This window comes from Anomaloglossus baeobatrachus, chromosome 5 (genome assembly GCF_048569485.1).
Source record: "Anomaloglossus baeobatrachus isolate aAnoBae1 chromosome 5, aAnoBae1.hap1, whole genome shotgun sequence".
In the NCBI taxonomy this organism is placed as follows: Eukaryota; Metazoa; Chordata; class Amphibia; order Anura; family Aromobatidae; genus Anomaloglossus; species Anomaloglossus baeobatrachus.
This window is the reverse complement of record NC_134357.1, coordinates 350,261,702-350,274,617: the sequence shown is the minus strand read 5'-3', so window position 1 is coordinate 350,274,617 and position 12,916 is coordinate 350,261,702. Positions and strand designations below refer to the sequence as shown.

Here is a 12,916-nt window from a genome sequence, read left to right as displayed (position 1 = left end):
TAGAACATTTCAATTATTTAGCCTAATTTTTAAATTTTAGATAACTATAAATGATGTGCTGTAAATACCAATCCACTGGTAAAGTGTCTTTAACTATAGTTTTGTAATCCTGTACAAAATTAGCACATTTTAACCAATAATTGGAAAAATTGTTTAACTATTGTTCTTATGGCCTAGGACACACACTAAAACCACTCCTAACTATATAATTACGGTGCCTATACACATTTGATAAATATCCTCCAGGCAATATTTGAGGGATTAACTGACCAACCACTATGTGTATAGAGGTCACCAGACTATCCCCCAAAGGAAGATGTTGAGGGAAAGAGGGATAAGTATGCTTGCTTTCAACGTCCCCGATCCATTGTCTCAACAGAAGGGCTTGTGTCCCTCTATCCACTAAAATAATAACTCTATAAGGAGTCAAGAAAAATCGATCCTTTTGCCAAAACTAATCTTGAGAAAATTAGGTTGTTATACTACACAGTGGGTATAGTTTCCACATCTTGTAAACTCTTAAATGTTATTTTATTAAGACAAAGTTTAGTCTATTTGCCATTGGAGTCACATGGATATCACAAAAAGTGGCCTCTTTATTAGCCAAACTCGAAAAGCCACTGAGAACAGCTTTACCGTAGACTTGGTAGAAGTATGTTTTACATGGTTGCCTATTTTTGTGAATTGGCACTGTGCAATACTACTCAGAGGTTACTGCAGAAGAAACATGAAGCTACCTGCATTAACCTAGAGCAATTACTACATGGGACTGAAAGAGTCAGACCTTCAGGGTCTTCTGATTGCTAGGGTATCTCCTGTAATAAGCCAGCTATAGACAAAGGAAAATAAGAGTATATTTGCTATCATTAGGAAAAGGTTCTGATGCTGGAACCAATATCTCTTTCTTGTGTGTTGAGACTCGGGGTTTGCCCTTCTTTTTTCCATGACAGATCTTCTCTCAGTAAGGCACTTGGAGGGATCCTTTATTGAGAGCGGAAGCAAGATATTTACGAAAGATGCTTATTTTAGAGACAAGTTCAGCAATACTTTTACATGGCCAGGCCACTTCATCTTTACTGAGAAACACAGTTTGAATTGATATGCAAATTGCTACGGTAGATCTGATGCCTCTGTCACTCCAGCTCAATTACCCACCCAGTGCTAGACTGACTGCAACGTTGCCTGAAGTCACACATTAAAAAGGCTGTCAGTCAGCAGGAGGAGTCAGCGCTGGGTGGGGAATAGAGTTGGAGTGACAGAGGCTTCACATGTACATATCAATTCAAATGCGGATTTCACTGTAGCAGAGGAACAGACTGGCCATGTAAAGATATTGCTTGATTTGTCTTTGAAAGAGCTACATGCATGTATAAATACTTTGGGGGGTTAACTCCTGCTGGCAAAATTCCCATTAAATTTCCAGTTCTAATTTTGCCAACAACAATATTGTAACTACAAATGTGCCTCAATTGAGTAAATTAACGGCCATTGGATCCATCACTATGTCATAACTGCTGTATTAAATGGAAGCTATGACTCTAGTGTGAACAGAGTCCTGATAGATAGGTTCTTGTATTAGAAGTTGTGCTCAATGCAGTAGACTGATTTTAATAGTTATGTCTAGGACAGGGTAACTTACCCAGAATAATAATGCCCTCATATGGGACAGGAAACTGATGATATCCCCAGTTAATGGTTTAGTGTGCTATCTTCTTCGTATGATCTTTAAATAGCTATATGATATATATGGTAAAAACTGCAACGGTTAATGAGGACATAGTCAATGCTATCATGCAAAGTGGAAGGGAGGTAGATCTAAGCCTTTACTGGTGACATGTGCATACCAGTAAATTCTCCTACTTTTAGAGGACTGTCTGGTGTGTTCCATTGGTCCATGATTCAGTTTTTATGGTCCCGTATCCAATATAGTAGATTTTAGTGGTAGACAAGGATCAGCATGGGCATTCTGAGATGTCAACCACCACACAGTATGCTGTTATACACTGTATGCTCTGCCAACCTTCACTGATAGAGATCAGTAACTTTTTCATCAATTTCTTCTACAGTAGATCAGATAAGATGGACTATAGCCTTCACTTCCCATCAATGACTCTTGAGTGCATATGACTGTTGCTGGTTCACACACTACTGTTTTTTAGATATCAAAGACTGCATACCGAGGTCTTCAGGCGTCCCCGACACAATTGTTTAACAACACTAGTTTTGGACGTCTTTAACTTATGCAGATTCATACGCATTCAGATTATTTCTGTTTCCAACATATAAGATATAAGTACTCACTATTCATGTTGGCTACCCATCCCTCCCTTGATGCACCAGTGTCATTCATGTCACCCGTCAGTGGTTTTAATGTTATAACTAATAAAAACTGTAATGGCCTTTTGTAAAAAAAAAAAAAAAAAAAAAAGTAGTATGCTAAAGAAGCCCTTATTAAGTCTTTCCATGCTCATTTGACTGTGAAAATGGTTCCGTATGGGACAAACTAGATGTATGTCATCCAAAAGATGATGGCTTTGCTGTAGTACCAGAGCTGTCAATGCCATAATTAACTTCTGATGTCTACCACAGTGGTGGAGATGTATCAACTTCTCATTAAAGTGAATACACAAAGTGTACTCATACACAAATTTAATCTCCTGAACGATCTGGGAACATGTGATTGGCTGAAGCATGCCACGGATAAGTGATCATGGGCTCATACACTTATCTTACCTGATGACACTGGTGGTTCCTGCCACCACTGTATTCAATGCACACGTGGGATTTCAACATCCATGGTATGAACAATGCAGAATTGAAAAGACAAAAATAGAAATACGGTTTGGTCTTCACAAAAATATAGTAACTGCTTCGGTCTGTCACATGACAACGGAGGATGAGCTCTTCTACTGGAGACATGATTGTCCCCTGATGTGTAGTATGTAGATAGTAATTGAGCGGCTAAGCAGACACAAGAATTGGATTGTAAAAATGACACAAAGCAATCTGCGTTACAAGGCACAGCACAAGCAGAATATGCATGTCTATTAACCCTTTGATTTCTGGCTTATGTAACACGTTAGAGAGTCAGATACTGAATTTGGCAATTATGGAGGAATGGTTCCTTTTTATTGTAAAGTTAATAACACGAATGACTTGTGCGGTTCAGTTAGTTCCACGTTCCCAAAATGTCTTCATCATCTCAGCTGCTGCCAAGCCAGTCACAGGTCCAATGAGATGGGTCTGTCTTAATATTATATACAACTAAAATCCTTCATTTCTCTGTTCCTCTATACATTGAATGCCCATAGGATTGTGCTTTTTAGTCGGTCAAGATATGCACAAAGGATGCTGGGAAAACGCCTCTTCTATGTAGTTGTCCATCGATGTAGCCGTTCTAAAAAAAAATGCGGAGCAAGGAATAAGTTGTGACAGGCGATACAACAGCAATTGTGCAAAATATTATAATTTTTTAAGTAAAATTATTGATAAATGTCCACAATAATTTCAGGGATATATTGCTAATGTTAATATTGACTACACTAATTATAACCATGTAATGAATCCAAGGAATATTTCTAGTAAGGGATCTCCAAACATCTTGCCTCTTGCTCTACATCATTTAGAAACTTACCCACCAGTTCTGATCCTCCTCTTCTGTAACTACAATAATTTCCCCTATACTAAATGTGAGTTCATCTTCTCTATCTGCGGTGCAGTCGAATAAAGCCTTCACACGTCGGACCTTTGGCTTGCTCTTAAGACAGACAGAAAAAGACCAAAATATTAGATACTTCGAAGATACACATGTTATGAGGAAGATAAGACAATGTTTGTAAATACATAATGACAACCTTTTACCATGAAGGAGACAATCATTTACAGGAAGGTACAAACTTTCCCCAAGGGTAAAGCTCCATTTTGAAATGCATCTTCTCCAAAATCCATATCAAAATTGCATTAACCCCTTAACGACCGCCGATACGCCTTTTAACAGCGACAAATTAGGGTACTTCTTCCAAACCGCCGCTTTTTAACGGCAGTAGGAAAAAAGGGTCTAGCGCCCCCCAAAGTCGGAAAATTTCCGGGGTCTCAGCTGCCGGGGGTAGCTGAGACCCTGGAGATCATGATTCAGGCCGTTTTTTCCGGTCCCCGCTCACCTGATGACCAGTATACACAGTTTACCGATGATCAGGTTACAGTAAATGGCAGCGCCGGTAAAAAATGATTTATCTCCCATCTGGCATAAACAAACATGTCAGAAGGGAGATAAATGTCCTCCCTAGTCCCCTCCGGTCCCCCGATGTCGCCAAAGTGTCCCCCCCGATCCCACCCGACCGAAAATCCAAGATGGCCGCGCGCACACCGGCGCGCCGGCCGCATTTCTCGGGTTTCTGTCGCATGTGCTATGACACATACGACAGAAAACTGCTCCCCAGGCCCTGCCAGGTCACCTGTAATACTATTGTATGTACTGAGGATTTCGATTGCGTTAGGGCAATGACAACCAGAGACGAGTTCTTAGTGCAGAGATGTTTATAATATGTAACCAATGATATGTACATTAACGGAACAAAACACAGTAGAACAATAAACACAGGAAATACCTTCCAGGATCGGAGCGAAGGGAATTCCCGGGGCCACGCACCGGACTCCCCCTGGGAGACCACCAAGAGCGAACCCCTATACAGGGACTGTCTGGCAATCACCCCAGAAGGCCTAAATGCGCAGCAGCCGGGACACAAAGGGCAATAGGTATAGTCCAAAAATGTCCGCACGAGATGAGAGTCCAGAGTGGTTACGAACCGGAAGGAACCGGGCAGAAGTGCTGACCAAAGACGGCAGACGGAGTCCGGGCACAGCTTGATGAGACCGGGTGAAGTCCAGAGTCGGTGTCGGTTGTTTTTCAGGAGGATCCAAAATGTCAATCAGGAACCAAGAGCAGCAAAGCAGGAGTACACAGCAAGCAGTATACTCAGGCACTGGACTAAGTTTAGGGGCGGCCTTTTAAACAGATGGACAGGAAGTAGGGCAACAGAACAGCAAACTCCATGTTAACCGAGGGCAAGCTCTTTCAAAAGAGAACTGGAAATCCCGGAAGTCTGACATCACCCCCTATTCCCACTCCGGTGTTCCCCGGTGTCCCCCGTACATGTCTCAGCTTTGATCCCCCGCGGCCCCCTCCTCCTTCACAGTGAACGCTGGTCACACATGCAGAGCGCGGCTGTCAGCTCAGCTTCCTGGTTTGCTTTCAGAGACGCTGGCTGCTGCTGCTCGCACTCTGCAGCTGTGACCCGGGGAGGGTGGGTGCAGATTCTTTGCACCCACTCTCCTCAAATGGAGGGTCTGCACTCCTAGAAAATGGGGGATACGTTCCCTGAACGTGCCCCCCATATTCTAGAAGGTCCAGATTCGCCTCAGGACTTTCACAATGGATTACAGGGACCCGATTTTTTTTTCTTTTCAATAAATTGGTGAAAGAGGCAATGTGTTTGGGAGTGTTTTTTCAAATAAATTTTTTTTTTGTTGTCAATTTTTTTTTTTTTATTACTGTCAATTAGTTATGTCTGGTATCAAATAGACGCCGTGACATCACTAATTGCTGGGCTTGATGCCAGGTGACATTACACATCTGGTATCAACCCCATTTATTACCCCGTTTGCCACCGCACCAGGGCAACGGGATGAGTTGGGGCGAAGTGCCAGGATTGGCACATCTAATGGATGCGCCACTTCTGGGGCGGCTGCGGCCTGCTATTTTAAGGCTGGGAAGAGTCCAATAACCATGGCTCTTCCCACCCTGAGAATACCAGACCCCAGCTGTCAGCTTCACCTTGGCTGGTGATCTAATTTGGGGGGACCCCACGTTTGTTTGTTTTTTTAAATTATTTATTTATAAATAATTAAAAAAAAAAAACAGCTTGGGGAGCCCTCCAAATTGATCACCAGACAAGGTGAAGCTGTCAGCTGTGGTTTGCAGGCTACAGCTGTCTGCTTTACCCTAGCTGACTATCAAAAATAGGGGGGACCCCACGTCATTTATTTTAATTATTTTTTTTCTTTTTGGGCTAAATACAAGGCTAGGCATCCTTTAGTGCCACATGAAAGGCACTAAAGAGCGCCAGCTTAGAATATGCAGGGGGGTGGGATGTTATCTATGTTTGACATCTATCCATTCATCCACTGTAGCATTTTATGCTGTGTGCCCACAATCAGGGTTTGCAGCGTTTTGGGCACAGAGTGTTTTTCCTGTGTCCATAACGCTGTGTTGTGCAGTAGAAGCACAGTGGAAGGATTTTTAGAAATCTTATGCCCACTGTCCTTCTTTTCTCCGCAGCATAAACAGACCTGTGGTGCGGCTTCCCGAGCCTCAGCATGTCAATTTATGCTGCGGAGATGAGTGTTCTCTGCAGGTAGAATAGAACTAAAGTCCACAGCTGCCTGAACCCAAACGTGGGCATGGGCAGCTGCGTTCTCCTGTGGGCAACACTCACATCTCTGCAGGAAGGCTGACACTGTGTACTACACGCCGTGTCACTGGATCATGGCCACATAGCCTAACAGTGAGAATATTGTTCCTGCAGCAACATTTTTGTGAAGTACCTGTGGATTCAAAATGCTTACTATATTCCTGAATAAAATCCTTGAGGGGTCCAGTTTCCAAAATGGGGTCACTTGTGGGGGGGTTTCTGATTGTATAGGTACCCAAGAGGCCCTGCTAATGTGACATGGTGCGCACAATTTATTTCAACTTTTCCAAAATTCAAATGGTGCTTCTTCCAGTCCAAGCCCTCCCATTTATCCAAACAGAGGTTTTTGGCCATATATGGGGTATCTCTGCGCTCACAAGAAATTGGATAAGAACCTGTGGGGTCCACGTTTTGTTGTTGTCTCTTGAAAAAGTGAGAAATGTGATGCTAAGGAAACATTTTTGTGAAAAAAATGAAAATTTTCAATATGGCAACCTAAGCTTATCAAATTCTGTAAAGTATTCGTGGATTCAAAATGCTCAATATACACCTAGATAAAAGCCTTGAGGTGTCTTGTTTCCAGAATGGGGTCACTTGTGGGGGACCTCCACTGTTTAGGCACCTTACGGGCTTTCCAAATGCACATAGCGTCCACTAATTATTCCAGCCAAATGTTCAGTCAAATGGCACTTTTTTCCTTCCAAGCCCTGCTGTGCACCCAAACAGTTGATTTCCACCACAAATAAGATATCAGCATACTCAGGAGAAATCTTGTTAAAAAAAAAAAGCTATTTGGTTGAAGTAACAATTTTGTGGTAAAAATGTATTTTTTTTATTTTCACAGCTCAACATTATAAACTTCTGTGAAGCACCTGGGGGTTCAGGGTACTCACCAAACATCTAGATAAATTCCTTGAGGGGTCTATTTTCCAGAATGGGGTCACTTGTGGGGGACCTCCACTGTTTAGGCACCTCAGGGGCTCTCCTAATGCAACATGGTGTCCGCTATTGATTGCAGCCAAATTGCACTCCTTCCCTTCCGAGCCCTGCCGTGCGCCCAAACAGTTGATTTCCACCACATATAAGATATCACCAAACTCAGGAGAAATTGCACAATAAATTTCATGGTGATTTTTTTCCTGTTACCCTTGTGAAAAAAAGCTACCTGGTTGAAGTAACAATTTTGTGGTAAAATTCTATTTTTTTATTTTCATGGCTCAACGTTATAAACTTCTGTGAAGCACCTGGGGGTTCAGGGTACTCACCAAACATCTAGATAAATTCCTTGAGAGGCCTAGTTTCCAATATGGGGTCACTTGTGGTGGTTTTTTGCTGTTTACGTACCTTAGGGACCCTACAAATGCAACATGGTGCCCGCAATCTTTTTCAGCCAAATTTCCTTTCCAAAATTCAAATATTGCTCCTTTCGTTCCAAGCCCTCCCATTTGTCCAAACAAAGGCTTCAGACCACATGTGTGGTATCACCACACTCATAAAAAAAGTGGGTAACAAACATGTGGGTAACATTTTTGGAATTGCCTCTTGAAAAAGTGAAAAAATTGATGCTAAAGCAACATTTTTGAGAAAAAAATGACGATTTTCAATATGACAACGTAACATTATCAAAATCTGTGAAGTACCTGTGGGTCCAAAATGCTCACTATACCCCTCGATAGAAGCCTTAAGGGATCTAGTTTCCAAAATGGGGTCACTTGAGGGGGGTTCCTGCTGTTTAGGTACCTTAGGGGATCTGTAAATGCAACATGGTGCCCGCAATCTGTTTCAGCCAACTTTGCTTTCCAAAATTCAAATATTGCTCCTTTCATTCCAAGCCCTCCCATTTACCCAAACAAAGTGGTCTCTGTTTCTGACCACATGTGGAGTATTGGCGCGCTCATAAGAAAGTGGGTAACAAAGTGTGAGGTCCAATTTTTGGTGTTACCTCTTGAAAAAGTAAGAAAATTAGTGCTAAAGCAACATTTTTAGGTAAAATGTTAATTTTTATTTTTTTTCATTCCACATTACTTTAGTTCCTGTGAAGCACCTGAAGGGTAAATAAACTTCTTGGATGTGGTTTTGAGTACCTTGAGGGATGCAGTTTTTAGAATGGTGTCACTTTTGGGTATTTTCTTTCACCTAGGCCTCTCAAAGTCACTTCAAATGTGATGTGGTCCCTAAAAAAATGGGTTTTGTAAATTTTGTTGAAATGAACTTTGAACCCTTCTAACTTCCTAACCCCAAAAAATGTTGTTTCAAAAATTGCGCTGATCTAAAATAGAGAAGTGGGAAATGTTATTTATTAACTATTTTGTGTGACATAACTCTCTGGTTTCTGGGCATAAAAATTAAAAGTTTGAAAATTGCAAAATTTTAATTTTTTTTCTCAAATTTCAGATTTTTTCACAAATAAAATAAAAAAATATTATCCTAAATTTACCTCTAACATGAAGTCCAATATGTCACGAAAAAACAATCTCAGAATCACTGATATCCATTGAAGCGTTCCAGAGTTATTGCCTTATAAAGGGACACTGGTCAAAATTACAAAAAATGGCCTGGGCATGAAGTACAAAACTGGCTTCGTCCTTAAGGGGTTAAAGAGGTTGTCCACTACTAGGACAATCTCTTCTCATCCCATCTGTTTACCCACATTAAAACGAAAAAGCAGATCTTCAACTTTTGTGGCAGCGCAATTCCGGTGGTGCCAGGACTCGCGTTTCTGGGGCTCAAGTGAGATTATGTTTCACGAGCCGCGCACTCAATCATCAATGGTTTCACTGTCCCCACGTTTGGACATATGAGTAATCAACTAGAAGAGCTGCAGCTTGGCTGCTCACTTCCTGTTAATTACATAGACGTCTGAAGGCCAGTCACCTCCGGCTTCCCTTTCCCCACTGTCATTCATTAACAGGAAGAAAGCAGACAGTTGCAGCTCTTGCTTCCAGTTGATTACTTATATGCCGAAGGCGGGACAGGACAGCGATCAGTGATTGGGCCCAGGGCTCACGCGGCGTAACAACCTTAAGTAAGCCCTGGGAATGTGAGTGCCGACACTGCCGAAACCACGCAAGCAAAGGAAGGTGAATATCAACTGATTTGTTTTAATGGGGGCAAAAATATGGGATGAGAAGGAGTTATAACAGTGGTGGACAATCCCTTTAAAGCAATTTTGATGTCGATTTTGGAGCAGATCTGTTTCAAAATCCTACTCAAAAAGTAGCATTACCATTAGGGAAACTTTGTAGTTTGCTGTTAATTAAAGAGGTGGTTCCCTACTCAGCATAGTGACCACACACTGATGTAAATATAGTAAAGAAGGCTTTTTACAATACCTTGTTTAGTCAATTGTGCCTGTGAGCGGCACTATTGCTGTCCGCTAATCCCCTTCACGTGACCCCTGGACTCCATGACCTCTGTAATCTGGTGATGTCACGTCAACTTCCAGTTGACCCGACATCACTGAGGTGGCCCCCAGTGTCTTTGAGTGACTGTGTTGTGGGCGACGTTTCACCGCTCATCACAGCCCAGCATCGCTCCTGCTTGTGGTGCTCTGCAGCGAAGCAGAGAGCACACGAGATGCTGAGCTGTGAAGAGCAGTGAAACTCCGCCCACAGCCCTGTTACTCAGGGAGATTGGGCTGCCTCGGTGATGTCGGGTCAACTGGTAGTTGACGTGACTTCACAGGATCTCAGAGGTCATGGAGCCTGGGGGTCACGTGATGAAGAATGAGCAGACCGCAATACCGCCGCTCAGAGGCACAATTGACTAAACAAGGTATTTGAAAAAGTAGATTTTGGGTACTCACCGTAAAATCTCATACTTGGAGCCTTCATTGGGGGACACAGAGACCATGGGTTGTATGCTGCTGCCACTAGGAGGCGACACTAAGCAAAACAAGGAAAACTCCTCCTATGCAGTATACACCCACCAACTGGCAATCATTCCTCAGTTTAGTGAGAAAGCAATAGGAGATAACAAAAAAGAACAAACAATCTTACAGAAGTGAACATTAAAATCAACATTCAACAGTAACATTGAACAGTAACATATGTCCAACACAAGGGCAGGTGCGGTGTCCCCCAATGAAGGCTCCAAGAAAGAGATTTTACGGTGAGTACCCAAAATCTACTTTTCTTTATTGCTTCATTGGGGGACACAGAGACCATGGGACGTCCTAAAGCAGTCCCACGGGTGAGTCTAATGTTACTCTCAGGGCTGACCTCGGTCCACTGCAGCCTGCAGAACTCGTCTACCGAGGCTCGCATCGGAGGATGAGAAAGTGTGGACCCTGTAGAACCTTGTGAAAGTGTGGAGCGAAGACCAGGTGGCCGCTTTCCAAAGCTGCGACGCTGGAGCGTGGTGACGGACCGCTCACGAGGCTCCCACCGCCCTGGTGGAATGGGCCGTAATCCTGAGTGGGCGCGTTCTCCCTCTTACCCGGTAGGCTTCCAGTACGGCAGAGCGAATCCATCGCGCAATGGAGGACTTGGAGGCAGGTAGGCCTCTGCGGGGGCCGGACGAAAGCACAAAGAGGGAATCCGACCGTCTGAAATGAGACGTCCTTGAAATGTACCAGCGGAGAGCTCTGACCAAGTCCAGCCTGTGGAGAAGAACCTCACGAGGGTGCGAAGGGTTCGGACAAAAGGAAGGAAGAACAATGTCCTCGTTAAGATGAAAAGAGGAGACAACCTTGGGCAGAAAGGACGGTACCGGACGAAGGACTACATTATCCTGGTGGAAGACAAGATATGGAGAGCGGCAGGAAAGCGCCGCTAGTTCAGATATCCGCCTGATTGACGTGATGGCAACTAAGAAGGCGACCTTCCAAGAGAGGAACGTTAGAGACACCTCCTGCATAGGTTCGAAGGGGGAATGCTGGAGAACAGACAGAACCAGGTTGAGGTCCCAGGGCTCCACCGGAGGTTGAACGGGGGGCACCGCATGCGCAGCCCCCTGAATGAATGTGCAAACCTGTGAGCGAGAGGCAATTCTCTTTTGAAAGAGAATGGAAAGAGCAGACACTTGGCCCTTGAGGGAGCTGAGTGCTAAACCAGCATCCAGACCAGACTGCAGGAAGGACAACAGAACTGGCAAGGAAAAGGTCATGGCTGTGACCTGGCTAGCTTCGCACCAGCAGAAATAGGCCTTCCACGTCCGGTGGTAGATGCGGGAAGAGGAAGGCTTCTGTGCTTTGATCATTGTCTGGACGACCCTTTCTGAGAATCCCGAGGAAGTTAGTACTGCGGCTTCAACAGCCATGCCATTAAATTGAGCGACTGTGAATTCTGGTGAAGAAAAGGCCCCTGAGTGAGAAGGTCCTGGACATCTGGAAGTCTCCCCGGAACGTCGGCGAGAAGGTGCACGAGCTCTGCGTACCACGGGCGACGGGGCCAATCTGGAGCCACGAGAATCACCGGAACTCCTTCCGCTTTGATCTTCTTGACTAGCTTGGGGAAGCGGAAGCAGAGGAAAGAGGTACGGCAGAGAGAACTGCAACCAGGGGATCGCTAGGGCGTCCGTTGCGAGCGCCAGTGGGTCTCTTGCTCTGGAGACGAACTGGGGCACCTTGTGATTCCACCTGGAGGCCAGGAGATCCACGTCTGGGGTCCCCCACCTTGAACAGATCTGCTGGAAGATTCTGGGATTGAGGGACCACTCTCCCGCGTCGAGGCCTTCTCGGCTGAGGAAGTCGGCGGCCCAATTGTCCACACCCGGGATGTGGACCGCCGAAATCGCTGGGATGTTCTGTTCAGCCCAGTCGAGGATTTGAGATACCTCTCTCATCGCCGCTCAGCTGCGTGTTCCGCCCTGATGGTTTATGTAGGCCACAGTGGTTGCATTGTCGGACTGCACCCGAACTGGGTGTCCGCGAAGGACTCGAGGAGGGATCGCAATTGGCCGATCCAGGGAGTGAAGAGACTTGTCCCATGCTGCGAGAAGGAGAACCTGAAGAGGGCGAGTATGGAATTGACTGTAGGGCACCGCTTCCATTGACGCCACCATCTTTCTGAGAATGCTCATGCAGTACCGAAGGGAGCAACGGGGTGCGCGTTGGAGCTTCCAAATCCCCCTGAGGATAGCTGAGAGCTTGTCCTTGGGCAGAAGAACCCTCGCTTGCGTGGTGTCGAAGATCATGCCGAGGAATGAGATGCGTTGAGTCGGGATCAGAGATGACTTTGGTCTGTTGATCAACCAGCCGAGACGGGTTAGAGTATCCAGAGTGATGTTGTGATGTTGAGACTGTCGCGGCACTCCGACGCCGAGGGAGCCTTGATCAAAATGTCGTCCAGGTACGGGATGGCTAGAATTCCCCGGGTCTGAAGAATAGCCATGACCGTAGCCATCACCTTGGTGAAGACTCTGGGAGCTGTCGAGAGCCCGAATGGGAGAGCAGTGAACTGAAAGTGTTGCCCCTAAACCATGAAGCGTGAAAATCTCTGATGAGC

At 44.8% G+C, this 12,916-nt stretch overlaps 1 protein-coding gene across 3 annotated transcripts in view; it reads right to left on the bottom strand.

Annotated features, from left to right (window-relative positions):
- Positions 1-2,409: 2,409 nt before the first annotated feature.
- LOC142311456 (arf-GAP with SH3 domain, ANK repeat and PH domain-containing protein 1-like) overlaps positions 2,410-12,916 on the bottom strand; it is a 298,879-nt gene continuing 288,372 nt past the window's right edge. For all 3 annotated transcript variants that reach the window (XM_075349907.1, XM_075349909.1, XM_075349908.1), the window contains 2 exons: positions 3,635-3,757; positions 2,410-3,397 (listed from right to left, as the gene is read on the bottom strand). In XM_075349907.1, coding sequence (XP_075206022.1) covers positions 3,323-3,397; positions 3,635-3,757 — 198 coding nt within the window. In that variant the 3' untranslated portion in view covers positions 2,410-3,322. The remainder of the gene's footprint in view (positions 3,398-3,634; positions 3,758-12,916) is intronic.